This window comes from Aegilops tauschii, chromosome 3 (genome assembly GCF_002575655.3).
Source record: "Aegilops tauschii subsp. strangulata cultivar AL8/78 chromosome 3, Aet v6.0, whole genome shotgun sequence".
Classification (NCBI taxonomy): domain Eukaryota; kingdom Viridiplantae; phylum Streptophyta; class Magnoliopsida; order Poales; family Poaceae; genus Aegilops; species Aegilops tauschii.
In genome coordinates, this window is record NC_053037.3 from 555,138,512 (window position 1) to 555,161,594 (window position 23,083).

Genomic DNA, 23,083 nt, shown 5'->3' on the forward strand with positions numbered 1-23,083 from the left:
GCATTTGCACCTGCGGATGTACATACATAATCATACCAAAACAACATGCACTAATTTATCGATAGTTGTTTTCTAATCAGTCATATACTACAACCAAGATTTCTCTAGAATATTAACTCTTGAGATCACGCAACTGAGAGTGAGTGTAGTGAGTGTGCGGCGTTGTCCAATCCAATTTGCTTAGATTCGTAAAAGAACCTTCATGTTAAATTTTGTCGAAGTGCTTGCTTGCGTCATGATCCTTGTAACTACAACTATAATTCAGAAGAACAGGGAAGAGTGAAACACTGAATGAGGTCTGGTCTTTGCTCTGCCTTAGAATTATTGTAAAACAAACGCATAACGTACATAGTTTTTTATAAACAAAGTGGATTTTTAATTAGAAGTCAAACTGTCGTTATGATTTTTAGTCTAAAAGGTATGTGATCGTCATCTTAGAATGCCAGTATGACACAAGTAGTGCCAGTATGCACGTGCATTGCTGCCTATTTGTATGAAGGTTTGACATTTTCATTACCAACAGCCCGACTGTTAGAGCTTCAATTTTTTATTTTTTTTGCAAAACACTCTATTTGTCCATTTTGGCAAGGATAAGCCTACTGTATGTCCACTTGTTTACCCACTGGGTCCGTTTACTTCAGAACTAAAATTAGAGACCTAACTATATTGATGAGATGCCGTCAACCCAGCATATAGAAGTGTTAAAAGGAAGAGTTTTATGGCACAGGATAAAAGAGTTCCTTTTTTTTGCAAAATATAAGGAACACAAAGTAGCAACAGCATTGATCTATAGACGTTTGTGACAGTTAACGTACAAGGTGAAAATGTCCTCTAATTTGGTAAAGGCATGCAAATTTTCTAAATTTCAATATTCTAGGCGTGCCCTGAACTGATCTCCTACTCGCTGCTCTATCGAGGCGCCGTGACCCGGCCTCACAGGCAGGGCCAGGGCGAAGACTACTCCCCGACGGCCAAGACACGACCACGGTGGTGCAGCCTGTGGTCTACATCGCCTACCACTCCGCTGTCTTCCGGAACCCCCACCACTTCCGCGGCAAGGTGAGACAGACGGCCCCTCCATGACGACAACAACAATAATTACTGTAGCATGCCTCTTTCTTGGTAATTAGTTGTTGCACTCAATTCAATTAGCCTAATAACTAATCTAGTCCATTATTAATTATTGCTCTTCCACTGTTTCGGTATCTCTTGGTTTGCATTGGACAACTATGTGGTGAAAACACATCACCAGTTTTGGTTCAATTTCTATGTATGCACATTATTCTAGTTTCTTCAATGAATGAATATGCAACAGCATTTTTTGGTTCAAGCAATGTATAAATTCTGTATTACCATTGGTCCTTTAAGTTTGTTTGGCTTATTACTGCTCTCATGGCCATAATTCTGCTCTATGGTTGTTTACACCTGCCCATGGCATGCTAATGTTTAAAGCCGCCTCTGCTCTCAGACTAAAGCTATATGTAATATGGTTCAGATCGCCCATGGCGCGGACGAGACAGCGACGTCGGCAGGAGGGCACTTTGTAGCCCCTGGACTGAGGAGGATGGGCGCACATAGCCACCAAGCCCTCCGCTCCTCTTCTTCCAAGGCGAGCGATCAAGGGTCCCGAGCTCGACGAGTCCAGCCTGGCCACCACGACGCATTGCTCCCAGCAGGTAGCACGTCCCTCTCCCTCTCCTCACTCACCTGCTACTATGCTAATATTCCAGTGATTGCTATTTTTCAGTTGGATTAAACATTATATTTTGATCTGACTTGTAATTAACAAAAATAGCAAACTGCTTTCTTCAACGTTTGGGAAGAGGGTTCAGTTGTTAGGTTCTCAGTCTGCCTATCAATAAAACTAATCAAAAAAATTCTGTGTGTGAGCCGAGATGTGTGTCATGCGGTGTTGAGAACGAGCACTGAGAGCAGAGAGATGGAGCCAGGGGACGACAATTACAACTCCTACAGCACCAATATGTTAAAAGGCATGGGAGCAGGTACGTGAGAACAAAATATCGACTTAAATGACCGGTTCACATTGATTTCATACATTCGCGTGTCTGGTTAACTATCAATAACCATTTCATTATTTGTCTATGCTATGTGAGGGTGTAACGATGATGGAGTACATTTACTGCTATGTGTGTTGAAGTCCAGTTTGGGTGCGTTTGGGAGTGAAGTATTTTGGTTTTTTTCACTAAGCCGGAATCCGTTAGCACACACTGATTAATCCTTCCAACATGTTGCTTAGGTGAAGCCAAGTTAGCAGATGCTAATTTATTTGGCCATGAAGTAGTTATCTGAAAAAACCTGTAGGAAAACAATACCAGCAAAACACTTCGGTGGACTTGACAGTACTCAGAAAATGTATGTTTTTTAGCATCCAGAATATTTGTTCTTCCCTATGACCCATGTGAATCAGCATGAAACATCTCTTCGGAATATGACTGTTACAAATAAAATTCGTTTTTGATTGTAAAAATTCAAACAATTGTCTCTCTTCGAACATTTTGTAAATATTTTATATTTTCCAATAGGAAAACTTAACAGGTGTATTCATCTATTACTTGTAGCTATTTACATACATGCAAGTGCCTAAATATAATCTGCAATGGTGTTCTTTCTCTGGGATTTGATGGTATAACTAAACATATAAAAACTATTAATCTAATAAATAACACGCTATTATATAAGAGAAAGATCCTGAAATTGACATACCGAGAGGAACTCCAATTCTTGATGGTTCTTGCTTACACAACGTAGTCCTCGCAAATCATCCTCCTGGTCTGGGCGAAGGGACAGTAAGGAGGGAGAGGAGGGATGGCATAGTATTTTAATGTTAACATATATATAGTATGCCATGCGGAGGACATCTGGGTATCAGATCATGCCTTGATCCAGTCATGCCGTTAATATTTCTGTATGGCAAGGATCTGTTTCCTTTTCATATCAAACACACCTATTAATAATTTAGAAAAGATGTCAGACATATTAACTTACCAAAAAATTAAATTACTTATCATTAATTCAATGCCAATTTGCTTCTTTCTGACTATAAAATCTCTGCATAATATTTTCAAGATATACACAGCTAATAAACATATTGATATGTTTTCCCATCAATAAAGAGTTTACAAAGTACGTAATAATAATCTTACTTGTGCCAGAAAAATAGGAGGAATACAAAATTCGATGTAAATCAGCTAACAAATTTTGAGATTACTCTTTTTTATATAACACCAATTGAGATGCATATTGCTTTTTTTCATCCTATGAATCATTCGTTAGTGCCTCTTTTAATTTAATTTTACTTACCCATATGTCTATTCTATTTAGATAAAGTTCATACACAGAACACATCATATTTTGAATTATATTATATTAGAAGAAGATGTGACTCCCTTAGGGTAACTTAATAATAATTTTCTTCCTCACCAACTAAATTTAAAAATGTTGGTAACGAATAATAATTGTCGGAACATCCTGGGACAGACTTGTACTTTATGTAGTCAATAAGAAAACACTTTGGCGACTAATTTTGGCTACTATATTCAGGAACACATACAAGATAATCAATGCTATATCAGAAACATCTTGAGCATGACAGAGAAATGTGGATCCTCTGTGAACTTGAAGATCGGTGACAATTGAAGGTACGTGCCTTATGACCATTCGATTGCTGGCTTGAAAGTATACATCGTATCGTATAACAGTGCGTGTATGGATGAAGTTATACGATACAAGATTAGCTACAGCAAAAGAAAATTAACGACGTGCACAATAACGATGAAATATTAATGAATTTATTTGTTCACTTAAATAATTCACTGAAAAAATAATCAGGAAAGCGCTACGCGCTAATCATGCATTTGGCCAGCAATTATTTAGATCTCTACGTCACAAGCGTTAGGCTTTATTTCTTTAGTGTGACGAAATAGCCCAGATGGTCTGCCCTGGCCCACTTAAACACAGGGATATATTGTGGTTTTCCAGTAAAGATCGGTATGTGCATAGTCTACTCATGCCGCCTCTCCCCCTCGTCCTCTATCCTTGATGCATCATGGCGCCTCTCTCCCTCATCCTCTCTCGATTGCAACACTGATCGGGAACCGGAATGTGAAGCTCGATTTCTAGCTTGAGAAGCTAGCCCCCTCGCCGGAATAAGTTGCTTTGTCGTCGGAGCGGTTGAATCCTCGTAGGGTAGGAGATATGATTGTGGGTGAGATTGTTTTTACGGCTGATTTGCTCGACCCCTCACCGGTTAAGCTGATTTATCTCCGAAGGACATGACCCCTCACAGTAATGATTTTACTGTGAAAAAATTTCATATCCTCTTGAGTCGCTAAACATATCAGAAACGAGCATCAATACATAATGACTAATACAACTATCAAATGTGGCTCAATGATCATTGACGTCAGACAAACAGAAATTACCAAAACAACAAATATAACAGCGAAACCAACTTGTAGTAGTACCAAAACTCCAAATAGTTCTTAAATATTCTAAACCCAAAAGCAAAAATTATAGTTTCCATCCATAACCAAACATGACAAGATGATTGAAGTACTCCTGACGGTTCTACATGCATAGAAGCATATTTAGGTGTTCAAAACCCTCAAGGCCGCCGTAATCTCCTGAGGGATGTTTCCAGCAGCTAGATTGTCTTTGACCATGAGCATCTGGACTACCACTTGGCTCCTGAGCATAATTGGATCCTAGAAACTATAGAGCATGAAAATTTCTGCAGCACCTTCTAGCAAAAGCTAAAATTAAATAATAATTTATCTGTAAGAACAATACTAATTTGTTAGAATTTAAGACCAGGAAAATTTAGGTAGCACCCATTATACCAAGTTTGCTGGCTGTTGAAAAACAATATTAAATAGTTGTACTGCTGGCCGCAAAAAGTAAGATTTAATCTAAAGAAAAACAAATCAAGCAATATCATACTCCTATATCAAACAGAGTCTGCTGTGTACGACCTAGTTCTAATGAGATTTCTTTAGAGAAAATAAACATACAATAGCATAACTTACTCTAGTGTCTGCTCGTCATGAACGCCGTTCATAAAGCCGAATATATATTCGAGTGCATCTTCCACGAAATGCCTTGGTGGGGGCAGAAGATGCACGGGTGCGGGCAAATACTCCTGGGGGTCGGCCACAGCATCGTGGAGCTGCACGGCAGACTCATTGGGGTCGGGGGCAGCGGCATCCAGGGGCCTGGGCACAGAAACCTCCTGGTAAGTGCGCGCTGCCACAACCTGGATCGCCGGCGCATTGTTTCCAATGATGGGCTCCATCGCTGATCGATACGCGTGAGTGATCGTTCACTGAGGTGTCTTGGCAATTAGGATGTCGATGCAGCATATATATAAACGGATATATTTTTAATGCTTTTTATTGCCTGCCAAAAATATCAAGTCGTTTTTAAGACGTAGATGATTCTTTCTAATTATAAAAAAACGTGACGGGGGCGTATCAGATCTTTCTCCTTTTTTAGTTGAATATTTTGTTCCTAAAGCATGACATATTTACAGTTCAATCTCAACGAATCGAAAAAAATCAACCTTTGTATAAAACCAGATATCCCGAATTAAGTATGCGTACAAATAATACATACTGCCATAATGGCTACACTTAGAGTTGACATGCAAAAAGAAAACACACTTTAACAGAAATGATTGTTCTGTGTGAATACATTATTATTCCAAATGTAGATAAAAGGACCGAGGGAAACGAGCTTTTTATTGAGCCGTGTTGAAAAACAAAGTCATCTACTGTCCATTATTCCTGGCTACAACTGCAGCATTGACGTATGATAGTGTTTCGTCAAGTGTCATTAAGCAGGCTTCGTGTATATCTACGTAAAAACAATTTGTTAGTACTAATAACATCGTAATACAGAAAAGAACAAAAAGCCATAAAAATCGAAATAGTTTATATAACTTACCTTGAAGATGATGAGCATCATCATTAATGTTGGGGGAGAACAAGAATGTGCTCTCCCTCATAGCCTCCATGCACTTATCCCTCCGGTTTACCTGTATGTACGTAACTGCAATTTTCTCGAACAAATTTTCAGTGCTCTGCAAGTGGTACAAGTGACGACCAGCATGCTCTTGACTTAGGCGTATAAACAGTATCTCCCGTCTGGAATGATAAAGATATGTTGATGGTAGGCAACTATTAAATATTAATAATCATATAAAACCTCAAGTACTGATTGGAATTTACCGAAAATTCATGATGCCTATCTCAACAAAATGGACCCGCCGTCTATATACTGAATCCCACCAATGTTGTATCCTACCAGCATAGACAAGAATACCAAGAACATCTGGAAAAAATTAAGTCTGGGTGAGACAAAATGTTAAATCGATAAATATGCAAAAACAAACTAAAAGATGTTGCACCGGTAATGGTTTTGTCCCGTAGCAAGGATATGGCACCAAGTTGTGGGAAAAATGGTGGACAGATTGTCGATGCAATACTGTGCACCGATGTCCTAACCATGGTTATAGCATTTAGTTCAATGACAAACTCCATGCATAGATACCAGAAGTGACCATCTAGCATTTCCGTGGGGTTTATCCCGACGTTACTGAAGTCATATGTTAGCCCAGTCTACAGAATGTCGTTGAATCGATAAGCTTGGCTGCTGAAGGCAATTGCTTCAATCTTTGTTCCCTAGAAATATTTAAAAATTCAGATAATTCGACTTTAGAACACATGTGTATATACATTAAAAAAGGTTGCTATATTTAGTGATAACTAATCTCATACTTCCTGGTCCAGAAGTATGCAACGAAAGTATGGGTTTCCCATTGCATGCACCCTGATATGGGACTTCCACATCACCTTAGCTCGAATTATCCAACATCTTTGATAGATATGTTCCATCTGTACACTTTGAAAATTCAGGTACCTACATAAAATAATACAAAATGATGGGATAAACAAACGGTGATGTCAGATAAGCGTGCATGAAGATCTGTACACTTGCCTGTTCATTGGAGGGATGGTAGGCAGAGGCATGATGGGATCCGGTGGATTCGCCATCACCCTCCTCGAGGGCCTCGAGCTGTACGGTATCACCATCGTCAGGGAGGTAATGGATGAAGTGTTAAAGAAAGATAGAGAGGCGCACGGGCACGGGTAGTGCCATTTATATATATAGTCCAAGGGGCCCACAGGCGGGAAAATCAAAAACCTCTAGTATCGAAACTATTATAAATAGTAAGTTATGAGAGTTCTTTGGCAACAAAAAATTTATTGCTAAAACTTATTGAATCAATTAATTATTTATAGATATTTCAGATTCTTAATCTGATCGAAATCATGTCAATTATCTCACCAGTATCATTGTTTCCTTTTCGCCTGTGAATCCCATATATTCCGATTTTTAGTTAGGAACGCAATAATTGGATATATCAAAATAATTAAGGTGATAGTGCGTTAAGGTAAGTGTAGTCACGCAATTAATATATTACCATTAATTACCAACATGTAATCAATTTCAAAAATCGATTATTTACTCAGCTTTTATTATACTATATGTTTTTAAAAAAAATCCCAACATATTTGATTTTATAACATGTGATGAGACGTCGTTGTGTTACTTTGCAACGACTATTTTACGGGCATTTTAAAATAATAACAAAAATTTAAATCAAAGTTATTAGCAATAGTAATAATTTGTTCAGTCGGTCTTTGATGGCTTGATTCGTTGCTCGCGGTTGCATGCACAATTGAGTATGCGCGTGAAAAGCTAACTTCGATCTTTTTTTAATTAGCGTCTCTTTTTAAATTTGATTCTATATGCACAGTATAGTAACAGCCGCACTTTCAAAACCAGCATGCTTAATTGAGAAGCGTGTGCGTTTTGTGACGTAAGTTAGTTAATATAGCACAAACGCAGTAAATGACATTTGTAATAAAAAGAATATTTCGATGGAAGTACGGATACCAGCATTTGTACCGCGTATTCATATAAGAAAAAGAAAAAAATAGCGTGTTCGGCGACAAATCTCAAAGGGAAGATAAAAAACAGAGAGTAAGAAAGCAAGCATGAAACAATAGCTGTTCTTTATTCATACTTCCATAGTTTGACTCCAAATCGATTACAATGCAAAATGCTCTTAAGGAGCGTTGAAACATAAAACATAAAAGCTGTAAAGAATATTGTATAACTCCTCATGATTGCTCCTTTCAAGGCATTTCCGTCTTCTTCTCGCATGTTTGCATGTGCTTCACAACCATATGTTCCAACTGATTGATCTTTTGTATGAGAGTTTGCATCAGCTTGTTGCTCTCCTTGGTTGCCTGCAGAATTTGATCGTTGCTAGTACCCCAACCGTCCCCCGAACCTTCTTTCCTATCGTCTTTGGCTTTGGTCGTAACGGGATATGTACTACTAATAGGCAGGTTAATAGGCTCGACGTGATTATGCATCCTAAGCCTTTTTGGCTTTGGTGTGTTACCCTTACCAAAGGGACGAATCGGCGTAGCGCCGTCATGATCTTCCAGTTCACCGAAATCTTCACTTTCTTCTTCCTGCCAACGAAGCATGTGAATTGAACTGTTGGATGACGCCATGTGAGAGGAGGATGGAGAGGTCTGGTAAGGTCGCTGGAACGGTTGATCTATATATAAGCGTTTCTAGGAAGCTCTGAATACGAAATCGGTAAACAAATCGACCGATTTGGTCACAATCAAATATTAATTAATGGGATCAATTTTGTGATTCGGTGAGTAGAACCTACTATATTATTACAAGATAAAAAAGATAACCTACTATATTATTACCGAATAAAATAGTTAACATAACTCTCAAGTGGATATATATTCTTCATGGGCAGTTCGTCTGCCAAGGAACTTCTCAAGTGGATATATATTCTTCTGAACTCTTGAACTATTTTTTTTATCAGACCAGCTGCTAAATATATATATATACATGACAATCAAATATTTTTTTATCAGACCAGCAGTTAGTCTGTTCCTCTGCGTGTGAGGAACGTAACAATGTCCTGCATGTTCAAATCAGTTATATTGTCATTCCCCAATTTTCTTACTGTTCTTTTGGCGTTGGACAAGGTCAATCGGATGTGTGTGTTGACACAGATCTTTGATGTGGAAGTTAATATATCAGTCCTATCCGACCTCTCTATACTGTTTTGTTATATATACGTTGGGGATAGATGAAATAGTAGAAGTTAACTATGCTGGTTATTTTCATGTGTGGTCCATTACTCTGACCTTTTTGATTATCTAAAGAAAAGGGGTTTCATTCGAGCTCTGAATATATTTCATTCCGACATTTCATTTTGTCGATAATAACATTTTTCTTCTTTCTGAACATTTCTATGTGCTGCCGCGCCATCGATTTCCACGAAGTGGCCACCCCGAGCCGATTCCCCAATGTGTCAATGACTACGTCCACTGCGTGATCCTGTGGGACATGACCAATCCATTGCCTTATCAACACATCGAGGTAACAAATCCCCTCCTAATACAGGTGTTTTGGTCGGCTGCTGGCTCTACCACATAGCCTTCCGTCCACAATGAGCAGGAGTTAATATTAGAATATGACCATCTCTTTCTTAAGGATGTGTGCCTTGTATTTCCATTTTGCTTTCTAAAAATATCGATTCAGGGAACAAAAGGAAAGCATGATAATTATTATTTTTGACTTTACATTACATATCTCCAAGGTACTATTTTTTGCTTTGTACGGGTAGTCATTATGCTTGGGCTCATGACCATGGTTAATTTATAGCATGGTTTAGGGTGACCTATTTAACATAATAGTGCTATATGTTTGCATTTCTTGAACTGTCAATAGGAACCTATATACCGCAAAATATTTGTATGTCCCCTATGGAAGGTTTTAGACAGTCAATTGATTTTGTCCCATCCGACTATAATGCAGTCTGACTTCAGATGACTATGTTTTTCAGGGTGAATTGAGTTCAGAGCTTTGAGCTGCAGTGGTGCTATTCTTTATCATTTGGTATGCCATTACTTCCTACCTACTTGAATTTCTGTATTCCCAATTCATTCTTCATACCTCTCAAATTATCTCCACTACACACAATGTGTTGCCTCTTCTTAACGTCCACTAAATCTCCATCATGATTCCTTTTCCTGCCTTGATCACCATCAAAAACAAGAATTCCCATGCATAGAAAAGATATTCTAATAACACTAAAAATATAAAAAATTAACCAAACTTTAATAAATGAATCATCGTATGAATAGAGTACTCACACCTATTATCTAAGTATTTCTTAATATGCTTAATCAATTGTGGATGGACAAAAAACGACTTCCCTTAGCCTTGCAACCATTCCATCCGCTTTGAAGTGAGCTACAGAGCAAAAATCTCGACTGCCAAACCTATTTACTTCCTCCTGGGTGCTCATATTATCAATCTACCGAAGCACAACATTTGAAGTCAGTCCAAGGATATTAGTTGGATTTGTCCAAAAACTTATTAAAGTATTGTTTTTTGTAAAAATGACTAAGGCCAAATATTAAGTAACACAGGTCCTTACCCATACAAAGAAAAGTACATTTTTATTTGAGTTGTAAAAACAGGAATCCTTGTAACCAAGAAGAAGAAACAATCGTGAGAATGTTCATGTCACTGAATTTGCATTGCCTTTGCCTAGTACCCAACACGGCTTCCAGATTGTCTTTTCCTTATTTTGACGAAGGAAAACATGTTCACTTTTTCCAATGCAGTTAAAATGATGAACTGTGTAAGCCCATGACCAATGTCAAAAGCTCTCAATAAAAAGGAACATTAGTTCAACAGCCTGCAACTTAGATACACTCAAATTATGATCTTTCGGTTCTGAAGCTAGCATTAAGTTTCGAATAATGCTAAAATATGAAAGATAACAGAATTGCAACACATTACTGGACACCAAAAATTTCTGTATTTTTAGACAATAGTATTGAACAAGCACAAAGTTGCATATGTACTGCATAAAAAACGAATAAACAAACCATGAGGAAGCAAGCACCCACTGTTGACCTGAGTCACACAGGCGCACCTCCTCCACCCTTGGACGGCTTCCAGCGTCACCGGAGGGACAATGTCCACATCGTTGACATCCTTCTCCACCACCTTACATGCAGCTTTTCCCACACTTCGGTGCGGCCAACACAGACCAGATCCTCTCCGGCCTTTCACCTGAAGCCTGTTGGTGCATACCTTATATGCCTGAGTACTTGTCCGACTTATTTTGCAATGCAATTTATTTGTCAGCTGGTGCATTTGGCTGAGAGAAACCAGCACGTACAAGCTAGCCAAGTTAAGCTAATCATTCTCCCAGTCATCTTCACAATTTTGCTTCATTCGTAGTGGTAACCTCAAGGCTTTGGCATATGCTAATGAGGTGATTGAAGAATCCTGCAATTCTGATACAATATTTTTCCTGTCAGAGCTAATTATGCGCCAAAACATATTGTCAGCATTTTTCTTGAACCAAGATCTGTAATCCTTGCTAATTTTTCCTCCTTTTCTTGCATATTCAGAACCCAACCGGCCTAAGTGCAACGTTGACCTTCAGTACACCCTATAGTATTGAGTATAGAACTTCAATACGATATTTAAGAAGAAATGTCAGTTTTTCTCTGTATCTTTAGTGCAATCACTCACGTGACTGTCCCTCGACAAAAATCAATAGGTTTTATATCCTGCAAGTACAATCTTCTCCTTCAAAAAATAGAGCATGTATGTCTGTCAGAAATAAGTACTCCCTCCATAAAGAAATATAAGAGCGTTTAGACCACTAAAGTAGTTATCTAAATGCTTTTATATTTCTTTACAGAGGGGGTACATAAGGAAGAGAAATATATCCGAGAGAGGATTCCTACTTGGTACATGCCATTATATATGGACACTTCATATGAAGAGTTCGCCAAAAAATTAGTAGTTTGTATCTGCAAGGCCAACTCCTTGTTAATTAATTTATAACCCATTTGGCACAGGTCAAAACGATCTTATACCGAGAATATTTCCAGGCAATAACAAGGAAATCTGACCCATATCTGTAGCAGAAGAATATTGATTAATGCTTGCACCCATTTGGTGGTGCCCTGTAGCAGAAGAATAAGGATCTGATAATGTCGGAACCCTCTATCCAAAACTCATCATGTACACCAAAGAAGTCTGCATAGGAACAAGTGGTTGCTTTCCTTGTCCCATCGAGCACAAGAACAAGATTACGAGGCAATATTATTAATATTATTAATTGGCAACTTGCAAAGTCACAAATCCGAGGCAATATTATTAATATTTGACTTGTTGAATAAACATAATTAGTTGCTAACATCGAAAGATAAATATTTGTACAAGAACACGGAAGAGCACCAAATTGTCTGTAGCAAAAGAGTAAATCCTTTATCTTATTCAAAACCCGCCAGCTTCTTAAGAGCGGACTTCAGCCTGTAAGGACTTCCTTATAGACGATGTTCTTCATCGAGGTTTGTAAGGACAAGGCAGGTCTTTTTCGCTTCTTAGGTTTACCGCTTTGCTTCTTGGCATTCTCCTTCTCCTTCTCCTTCTCAATGAGGATCTTTATGTTTCTCTTTGCGGTGGCTCGAGACAGTGCGACATAGAGTTGACCATGAGAGAACACAGGATTAGGTAGGTACACGCCAACAATCGGAATCGTCTGGCCTTGAGCCTTGTTAATCGTCATAGCAAAGCTAAGCCTTACAGGAAATTTCTTCCTCTTGAACTTGAATGGAAACATGTCATTGTCAGACGGGCATAGGGGTATTCGAGGAAGTTATACCCTCCTACCTGCGTGTTGTCCGATCACGATTTCTGCGTCGATGGCGTTCCTCTCGAAACCTCGCACCACAAGCCTCGTCCCGTTACACAGACCATTAGCCGGATCAATGTTCCTCAGAAGTATGACGGGGCAGTTGAGCTTCAGTTTGAGTGCATGCGGAGGCAGACCGTTGGGAGTCAATCCATTTAGGAACTCGGGAGCGTAGTAGCCATACGGGTCGTCTTCTGCACTGTCAAAGCTATGGTAGATTACTTCTTCTCCCCGAAAACGCTCTACCATGCGTATGTTTATCTTGTCGACGTTGTCGTTCGTGGTGGAGAGGATTGCGCGTGAAGTCATGTAATTCGGATCGGACATGTTGTCATCTAGTCTGGGAAACACATGGTCAATCAACTTCTCCAGGTCATCACCCTCGCCTGTAGACGGCACACAAATATCTTCAGGGAGTCGTATGTTTCCTTGATCGTCAACTTCCTCAGTGCCATTGCCTACCCTTAGCAAGTAATCCGCAAACCAGGTGTCATTATGAGCCCTCATGTTGGTGACGAGCCATAGCTGGCGCATACCCTTCCAGAGGTGTGAACTTCGAAGGGTTGCATCGATTATCTGACCCCGGGACCCCCTCCTGACGACCGGAAGCACCTGCCTGAAGTCCCCGCCAAACACAACAATTTTTCCTCCAAAGGGTCGGTCCCGTCTTCCCATGATGTCGCGCATGCTGTTGTCAAGTGCCTCGACCGCCTGTCGCTTAGTCATGGTGGCCTCGTCCCATAGTATCAATGAGGCCATCCTCAGTAGCTTGGCGGTACCACTCTATTTCGTGAAGGTGCATGAGGCGCCATCGTCGCAGCTCAATGGGATCTTGAACCTCGAGTGGGCAGCTATGTCTTTGCCCATGGACTGCAACATACCCCTAATGTCAAGCAACACCATCTGTTCCACCTCAATCGGGCACGTGTGTGATCGCCGATAGTCATCAGACATAGGCTCGAAGTGCCTATCCCATAAACCACGCACGTCGCCTGGCTCATAGTGCACCAAAATTGTTGCGAAGAGCCTCCTGAGCGAACATGGCATCGCCCACTGCTCTGCCTCAGTAAGACAGTCGTCGAGCGTGTTATCTGCCTCGATGAGTCCCAACCTTTCAGCAGCCTCTCTAAAGCTCCCGCATAGCCTACCGTCCATGGTGAGCAGGTCCTCATAGGATGTCTTGCCAGCAACATGGTTTAGCAGCACACGCAGATAGTATCGCTCCCCCTCGGCAGGATTGGCAGACACAATTCGACCTATCTGATAACGCTCCACCCACTCTTTCCAATACTTCTTACCCTTCTGCCATGTAAACCTTCCAGGAAAATCCTTGTACAATATATTCCTAGCCCACGGGTGGTTTTGGTTAGCTTTGAAATACTCTGTCAACATGGATTTGGAAGCTTTCTCAGAGGCGACTACGTCGGTCAAGTCAGCTTGCTCATTGAATGCCACCCTGTGCATATTCGGGAGATGAAGAGGCAACTGTAGGACAGACGGGTCATTGGCACACAAGGGGAAGCCAAATATCCTCCACATCGCCTCTGGAGGAGTAACCCACCTCGCGTCTATGTATCTTTTGATCTCATCAATGTTACCATCAGCGTCAGGCTGGTCGATGCTGAAAGAAGCCCTATCATGGCCCTTGTATATGTACTTGTAAAGGTATTTGACGGCCTTTATGCTGGAGCAAACCTCAACGTTTATGTGGCAATTGAACATCTGCAGCAGGTAAGGGTTATACGGCACAACCCATCTGTTGTCCAACATTTTACCCCAGACCTTAGCCTGCCGACCATTATCTCGACGACGATAAACAGGGTATGAGTCCTTGCCCTGTGCCGTGTTTTCATTGAACGACCGCGGGTATCTGCACTTGCACTCGTTCTGTTGCATGCAAACATTTTTGGGGTTGAGAGCACCGCATGGTCCATGCATCATATGTTTCACCACCAAGGCGTGGAGTTCAGGATACTTTTGCTTGTCTGGGAGCTCGGCAGAAATGAGTCGGTCGTACTGCTCTGGAACGACAAGCTTATAGGCAGAATCCATGATCAACAAAAAGTGTGCGTGGGGGAGGCCCCTCTTTTGGAACTCGACTACGTATACATGTGCAACAACAACACCCAGGATATTCTTCTTGAACAACATCTCTTTCATAGCCTCTAGCTTGCCATGGAACACACGAGCCACAAGATCAGGTCGGTCTTGCGCTGTCTGACCAGGAAACAACTCATTCGTTATCTCTTCCCAGTTAGGGTTGCAGGTCATGGTCAAGAAGATGTCAGGCTTCCCGTAAGTATGGACAATTGCCATGGCATCCATATGCCTCCGCTTCATGTCGCGGTCGCCACGTGGGTACGTTCCAGGTAGCACTATCCTTACTCCAACAGCGCTTGCCCGGGTCTCCCCGGATGTAATTGCATCAACAACTCCTTTATATAGGTCGGCACGGATCTTTGTTTGGTTCTTCCTGTACCATTTCAACCTACAACTCTCAATCTTGATGTACATGTCCACCCCCCATTGCTGGAGCAATCGTGCTCCACAGAGTATGGGATTGAATATCCCAGGTCGTGTCTGGAGCATGTAACAGTAGTAGTCTCTCACTGAGACGCATAACCTGCTATTCCCCTCTGCACATGGATGAGTAACGCAGACATTAGGATTCATATGAGAAGTATACAATTCATCTAAACGACAGAATATGCATAAGGCTTACCTGCATCCTCATCATCATCATCATCACCTCGACCTCTTGGTTGTTGCACAACCGGCCAAGGGACATCACGTTTAGGAACTTTCGGGTGCCAACCGAGCTCCCCCCTGGGGTAGAAGAGTGGGTAAGAGAGAGGGTCATACGAGCCAGCCGTCACATGTATACTGTGCCTCTGGTTGTCATTCCCGCAAAGTGTAATCCTACGATCGAACCTCTTTGCTAGGTCAGTGCCCTCCACCCAAATTGCAGCGACCTCCGATGACAGAGGTCTATTATACTTCCGTTGGTCTAGTCTCTGGTCAGTGTTGAGGTCTATCCTGTAATCGTCGAGGTTGTCCCTGTGCGCACCCAAACTCCTAAACTGCTGGGAGTACAGGTTTTCCCTGAGTATGTCCACTAACTTTTTGACGACATCTTGGTCTAATTGCTCGGTGGCAGCCTTGCGATGGGTTAGGCCTGGATCGTCGTCGTAGAAGTACAATTGTAGATGATCTGGACGTGATGTTGGCCCGAAGGAATGAACGTTGTGGTAGATGGTGCCGTGCGCCCGGAACGTGTACACCCCAGACTTCATGTTTGTGTAGCTTTCATCAAGGCTGACGCCGAGGGTTGTGAAGGAGAAGTGGCCGTTGAAGAATCGTATGTTATCCCGAAAATGCCTTGAGTCCGAATCCATGCTAGACCAAAGCCTCATTAGCTCCGGGACGGGCTCCGGTTGCTTCAGCTGGATCTGCCCACTGCGACAGCAGAATCCCGGGGCCTCAGACACAAACTTCTTGGCCTTGCAGTGATCGCAATTTGCGGCATGCTTCAAGATGTGTGTGTGGTCTGGGAGGTTTGAGTAGACATAGTCCAATGGATCATGGTCGACATAGGTATTGTGTCTTGAGTCTTCCAATTCGTCGTGTTCCACGTCATCAGGATCTGAGCCTGCAAACAATTTTTATAATTAGTGTGATATTTCAAACGGGTGCATGTTGCTCAAGTGGGTGTACATACCTTCACCAGCAAACAGGTAATACTCGTCGTCAAAGAGGCTATCAGGGTTGACATTATCATTCATGAGACGACTCAGGTAAGCGTCCATGTCGTCTGCTCAGGTGCGGAACCAATAAATGAGGGTTCAGTCTCAAGGGACGCAAGGAGAGTAAGGATGGGAGTTTTACCTTCACTTCTGATCGTGTACTCCGGCGTGCTAGATGAGGTCGAGGCACCATGTGCTTCCACTACGGTAGGTTGTCCAGTTGAGCTCATTTTCGGAATGGAGATGGACCTGACGGTTGGGGTCATGACCCTACCTGCAAACTTTTCATTACGTCGATCGCGTAGAACATTCCTTTCACCATGCGCTACCTGCGTACATTTTTTTTGCTTCACAATTTTCTGTTGACGCATCTTTGCCACTACACCACCCTTGCAAGCTCGCTCTCTCCTCCCAGGCGTTGCTCTGGACTCATGACTTTGCCCGTCCACTCCATTATCCGCTATTGTACCTTTGATCAGGTCGCCATCTACAGCACCATCACCGAAGGTTCTGCTTAGGTATGCACCTACAACACTATACATCATTATTTATATCTCATGAATTATTACATGATGAAAGATGATGGTTGATAGGATATGTACCATCGGTTTCGGTGTTGCGAATGTATGTGGGGGCCGCATTGACTGTAGGAGCATGATCTATTTGTTCACTGTCGAATTGTTGCGTGAGGGCTGAAAGTGTGAGAGTCGGACAATGTGTTGTAGGGTTGGACAATGTGCTACTTAGATCTGGACGTGGCATTGCGATCGATTCAGCACATGGCATGTATTTCTTTGCAGCATACTTTGCCTTTCTCTTTGCACTTGACTCCCCCCTTTCATCCTCAGTCATGGTTTTAGGGTGTTGCACGCGCCATTCTTGCAACATCTGATTTTTTTCTTCAAGATTGATCGTTCCGTCCCCCACTTTTCCCCGATAACTTGCTCGCCTCCGCGCGTTTCTCTGCTCAGTTTGCTCGTCTGTTAAGTCACCCTTGTGTTCTTCCTCAAGCTGTTTTTCATCTAGTTGCTTGCTGGCTGCCTCCTCTTTTTTCTTTCGATAAGCAGCTCTCCTCCGAGCCTTCATTTGCTCTTTTTTCTCGTCAAGGTCCACCGAGAATGGTTCACACCCATTAGTGATATCACCGAGAGGTAGCAGGGGAATATTTTCCATATCTGCATGTAGGGTTTAGGGTCTTCATTGTCCAAGAATATTTCATGTACTACACAAACGCTTACTTTATATATATGCACGGTCAGGTTAAACAATGATGTATAGCTAAATGATCAGGAATTGTATGTTAACACAGTGGTCAACTATTGGTCAATTATTTTTATTCTCTATTCTTGGTCAATTATTTGTGGGGTTGGGGTGAGGAAACATATGTCGCCTACATTATTCACTAAGAAAGTATACATACGGTCAGTTTATAGCTGAAACATAAACATCCTTACCTGATATCGAAAGGGCAGAAAGATTTTCATCTTTTTGCTTGCTGGCTGCCTCCTCTTTTTTCTTTCGATAAGCAGCTCTTCTCCGAGACTTTAGTTGCTCTTTTTTATCGTCAAGGTCCACCGTGGTTGGTTGACACACATTAGTGATATCACCGAGAGGTAACCCACCCACATTTAGCATATCACCATGTAACATCCTCCGCGCGTTTCTCTGCTCAGTTTGCTCGTCTGTTAAGTCACCCTTGTGTTCTTCCTCAAGCTGTTTTTCAACTTTTTGCTTGCTGGCTGCTCCTCTTTTTTCTTTCGATAAGCAGCTCTTCTCCGAGACTTTAGTTGCTCTTTTTTATCGTCAAGGTCCACCGTGGTTGGTTGACACACATTAGTGATATCACCGAGAGGTAACCCACCCACATTCAACATATCTGCATGTGAAATGATATTAAAATTATATTCTGGAATGGAGGGAGTATATATAATATCATCGCAGTGCCTTCCCATAAAGCATTCTTACCTGATATCGTAAGGGCAGACAGATTTTCCTCTTGTTGCTTGACGGTAGCCTCCTCTTTTTTCTTTCTATAAGCAGCTCGCCTCCGAGCTTTTATCAACTCTCTTTTTTCGTCAAGGTCCACAGAGGATGGTTGATCTGCATTAGTGATATCACTGTGAGGATGGCGTGGAACATTATGCTGCCTCTCTTGCCAACTGACACGTTGCATGCTAGCTAGTTATTTTGTCAGATAACTGAGAGCTGGCAACGAATCTACATTATATAGTAATGAGATTGGAGGGTTGTCTGCATCATGTTAACATAACAATATATTGAACCGAAAACAAGGCAAAGTTGTAGGCACTTGGTCTTAACCTTTATACAACATAATACTTACCTGAAATCAGATGGGAAGGTTGATGAACATATGTCCTTTCACAATCGCCCTGTTCAAGTACCGTCCTGTCCGAGTGAGTAATATGGACTCCTACAAGTCACACGCTTGATCTATTAGAATCGGTTCTGCCCAAGTCTGTTAGGTTTGATTTATCACATAAAAAGCATAAAAGCAATCTCAGTATATATAATATCATCGCAGAAACAAGGCAAAGTTGTAGGCACTTGGTCTTAACCTTTATACAACATAATACGTACCCAAAATCAGATGGGAAGGCTGTTGAACATATGTCATTTCACAATCGGCCTGTTCAAGTATCGTCATGTCCGAGTGAGTAACATGGACTCCTACAAGTAACACGCTTGATCTATTAGAATCGGTTCTGCCCAAGTCTGTTAGGTTTGATTTATCACATAATAAAAAGCATAAAAGCAATCTCAGTATATATGCACAGCCTTAGTACCTGGAATACTTGGGTAATTCTTGTGAACATCATCGGCTCCAGGTATAACTCCTTGTATAGAGTCGTCACCACTTGGCCCCTCCATCGGGCCTGCAACATCTCCTGTGATGGTGTTTGACATGCATACCAAAATATGTAGCTCAACATATACAAGGAGGTTGATATATACCTGGAGTATCATATGTGCTATCACCATCGGTCTCAAGTATCATCCGTTCGGAGGGAGTAATATGGACTCCTAGAAGTAAAGATGTTGATACATTAGAATTGGGTGTGCCCAAGTCTGTTAGGTATGATTTTTCAACTAAAAAGGATAAAAATAAACCTTATACCTGGACTACGTGGGTAAATTTTGTCAACATAATCGGCTACGGGTATAATTATGTCGTTAGAGTCGTCAACACTTGTCCCCTCCATCGGGCCTGCAACACATATATAGTTGAACATATATATGTTTGACTTGTGTAGCACAATTTATAGGTGAACATATACCTGCAGGTACATGTGATGAAGTTGTCTGTTCCGCTGGCTTGCTGTGTGGAGTCCCCATATGTAATGAACATATACCTGCAGGTACATGTGATGAAGTTGTCTGTTCTGCTGGCTTGCTGTGTGGAGTCCCCATATGTAACTACTAAAAAAAGACATGTCCAACAGATTGAGTCCATAAGGGCAGGATGTTACAGATTTATGAGTCTTGCTATATATATGAAAATAGAAAGACATGTCGAACAGACGTTGCTACTTTGCATTTTTTCTGAACTGAATCTGCTGGATACATGTTAAGACATGTCATGTTCATCTTCCTGCAGGCAGATGAAGGCCGTCGAAGATCACAAGCGCAGCTTGCTATTCTACAGGTTTAGAATCTAGAAAGGTAACATATTTGGTGGGCGTCAGGTTTCATTATGTCCCTCCAAACCTGTCAGACATTGCCAATTTGCATTTTTGTGAACTGACTCTGCTGGATACATGTTAAGAATCCAAGATGCTAAGATGTCATGTTCATCTTCCTGCAGGCAGATGAAGGCCGTCGAAGATCACAAGCGCAGCTTGCTATTCTACAGGTTTAGAATCTAGAAAGGTAACATTTTTGGTGGGCGTCAGGTTTCATTATGTCCCTCCAAACCTGTCAGACATTGCCACTTTGCATTTTCTGTAAACTGACTCTGCTGGATACATGTTAAGAATCCAAGATGCTAAGATGTCATGTTCATCTTCCTGCAGGCTGATAAAGGCCGTCGAAGATCACAAGCGCAGCTTGCTATTGTACAGGTTTAGAATCTAGAAAGGTATCATATTTTCATGCGAACTTACCTATTCTTTATCTTCCCATTGTCGTGTTCATTGATTCATATGCGGTTGTGCTATTCTGACAAGTTTGGAGGGACACAATTCTACTTTGCTGATTGTTTCATTACTAATCCGAGAATTGTTTCATTACTAACGCGCTGTCGCGGGCATGTGATCCAGGTTGTTAATTCCAAATCAATTTGTGATATGTTGATTGGTGCAACTGTGCTGATTGATGCAACTATGCTGATTGATGCAACTACAAAACTACTCGGACTGCTCTGAACCTCAAATATCGTCGGCCAAAGAATTTGTGATATGATGATTGATGCAACTATGCTGTACTGTTTCAGTGTCTATTAAAAGTAGACATAACAGAAGTCTGGCATTTTAGGTCACGGAATGAGGCGTTTTAGGTCACGGAAGTCTGGCATGGCTGCATCTATTTTGAACACGTTCTGTACACGTAGACATAACAAAGAAAGAAAACCTGTGTGTTTATACCTGGGGTTGAAACCGTACAGCGTCGCCGATCGCACGTACAGCGGCGCCCCACGATCTAGATTCTGCCAGCGGCGGCGGCCCAGTCGAGTCATTCGGCGGGCGGCGCCCCGCGATCTATAAGCTGCCAGCGGCGGCGGCCCGGTCGAGTCGTTCGGCAGCGGCGGCGCTGTGGAGTCGTTCCGCGGCGGCGGCGCTGTGGAGTGCGCGGCGATCGTGATCTGGGCGTCAGGGCGAGGTGGGGGGCGATCGTGATCTGATCTGGGCGTCAGGGCGTCAGGGCGACGTGGGGGGCGATCGTGATCGGCTCGGTGGGGTTCGGTGGGTGGGCGTGGGGTGGGGGTAATTTGATGAAAAAAACCGGTTGAAAAAAAAACCGGTTGAAAAAAAACCTGTCGAAAATAAACCAGTCGAAAGTGGGGGGACTATTCAACCAACTCAGACATTAGGAGTAGAGATATTGACTGAAATGTTAAACATACGACCCCGATAACACCCGAATGTTCGGGTTGTGAGGTGATCGATCCGAACGAGTCGTTCGGTTCGGCAGGGAAGTATCAGCGAACAGTTTCGTTCGTTGCCGTGTTCCAACAGTCCGAACTATCCACCTAATCCCTCGTTAGCTGGGCCTTTTGTTAGGCCTGCTGGCCCAAACTATTCCCTTTGCAAAAAAATTAAATGCAGAAAAAACACGAAAACTGTGAAGAAAACCCAATTGAAAAAACTGAGAAAAAACTGTACAATAAAATGCCACAAAAATCTAGAAATTGCCATCAATTTTTATAATTGTTGAAGCTACTACACAGTACCTACATAAAATGAAAAACGCCATGATGGATGGCAACGAGCAAAAACTTCCATGATGTACAAAAATCGAAAAAGTTGTTGTGCAACAGGAAATAAATTGCCATGGTTTGTATGAAATTTTGAAATTTGTTCAAATATAAACTATCGTGGGCACAAGAAAATTGCCATGGTTTGCACACCGAAAAATGCCATGATGCATAGAAAAAATTGCCGTGACCATAAAACTAAATTTGCCATAGTCGCATAAGAAAATAATTTTGACAAGATGCAAAAAGAAAGAAAAATTGCCATGGTCATAAAAACACGCATTGATACCAAAAGTAAATCTATAAGTTTGCCAAATGGTGGCCAAAAAGTGGTGTAAATTTCCCATTTGTTTCAAATTTTCCGTGATGCATATTACCCCTTGCATTAACATGTGTTGAAAAAAGTGAAAACATTATCACTAGTAAATAATTTTGGCACTGCCATGAGACATGGACCTAAAATTTTGCCATGATCTATAAATTCAAAATTGTCATGGTCAATTACTAAATTTACAATGATTAATGATTTTTTTCCATGCATAGCTAATGAAATTTGCCATGAATCGCAAACTTAATTTTCCATGGTCATTTACTAAAATTTCCCATCGTCTTGGCAATTAAAAAATAAAATTTTCCATGGCAATACATCAAACTGAAAATTGCCATGATCAATGAAATAAATTTGCCGTGGGTAATGAATGAGAAACTAAAATTTGCCATGATCTATGTACTAAATTTGCCATGGTCAATTATTACCATGATCATGAATAAAATTTGACATGATTCATTAACTAAATTTGCCATCATTCGTTAACCAAATTTGCCATGGTTGTTTGCTAATAATTACCATCGTATTGGCAATAAAAGTAAATTTGCCATGGCAATATAAATGAATTTCTCATACTACAAAGTAAAAATTGCCATGTTCCTAAACGAATCATGTTATGCGGATAAAAACATATAATTATTGTGTGTTTATACAAAAACAAGTTTCAAAGTTTGCAATGATGTATGAGGCACACTTCTCATAGAAAAAAGTTGTCGTGCTACAAAGAAAAAATG

The 23,083-nt window shown here is 41.3% G+C and overlaps 3 protein-coding genes across 6 annotated transcripts; all 3 read right to left on the reverse strand.

Moving 5' to 3' along the window:
* Positions 1-10,904: 10,904 nt before the first annotated feature.
* LOC109769977 (uncharacterized) lies at positions 10,905-18,309 on the reverse strand. 3 transcript variants are annotated; one of them, XR_012205604.1, is made up of 9 exons: positions 18,045-18,309; positions 17,193-17,765; positions 16,733-17,116; positions 16,566-16,658; positions 15,570-16,496; positions 12,063-15,483; positions 11,895-11,960; positions 11,677-11,733; positions 10,905-11,593 (listed from the first exon to the last, which is right to left on the reverse strand). XR_012205604.1 is itself a non-coding variant. In XM_020328684.4 (6 exons), the coding sequence occupies exons 1-6, from the start codon at positions 18,238-18,240 to the stop codon at positions 13,631-13,633; spliced, it is 4,026 nt and encodes a 1,341-aa protein (XP_020184273.3). In that variant the 5' UTR covers positions 18,241-18,309; the 3' UTR covers positions 10,905-13,630. The 3 variants fall into 3 exon arrangements, 1 of the variants encoding a protein (XP_020184273.3); XR_012205603.1 differs by having other exon boundaries at positions 10,905-11,733; XM_020328684.4 differs by having other exon boundaries at positions 10,905-15,483.
* LOC109770006 (uncharacterized) lies at positions 12,461-13,606 on the reverse strand. Its single transcript, XM_040402781.2, has 2 exons — positions 12,845-13,606; positions 12,461-12,760 (listed from the first exon to the last, which is right to left on the reverse strand). The coding sequence occupies exons 1-2, from the start codon at positions 13,604-13,606 to the stop codon at positions 12,461-12,463; spliced, it is 1,062 nt and encodes a 353-aa protein (XP_040258715.2).
* On the reverse strand, positions 17,963-22,875 carry LOC141042510 (uncharacterized). 2 transcript variants are annotated; one of them, XM_073511066.1, is made up of 9 exons: positions 21,192-22,875; positions 19,887-20,028; positions 19,727-19,816; positions 19,564-19,632; positions 19,395-19,496; positions 19,189-19,278; positions 18,932-19,021; positions 18,556-18,690; positions 17,963-18,466 (listed from the first exon to the last, which is right to left on the reverse strand). In XM_073511066.1, the coding sequence occupies exons 2-9, from the start codon at positions 20,017-20,019 to the stop codon at positions 18,276-18,278; spliced, it is 900 nt and encodes a 299-aa protein (XP_073367167.1). In that variant the 5' UTR covers positions 20,020-20,028; positions 21,192-22,875; the 3' UTR covers positions 17,963-18,275. The 2 variants fall into 2 exon arrangements, with proteins under 2 accessions (XP_073367167.1, XP_073367168.1); XM_073511067.1 differs by having other exon boundaries at positions 19,395-19,484; positions 21,192-21,528.
* Positions 22,876-23,083: the final 208 nt, after the last annotated feature.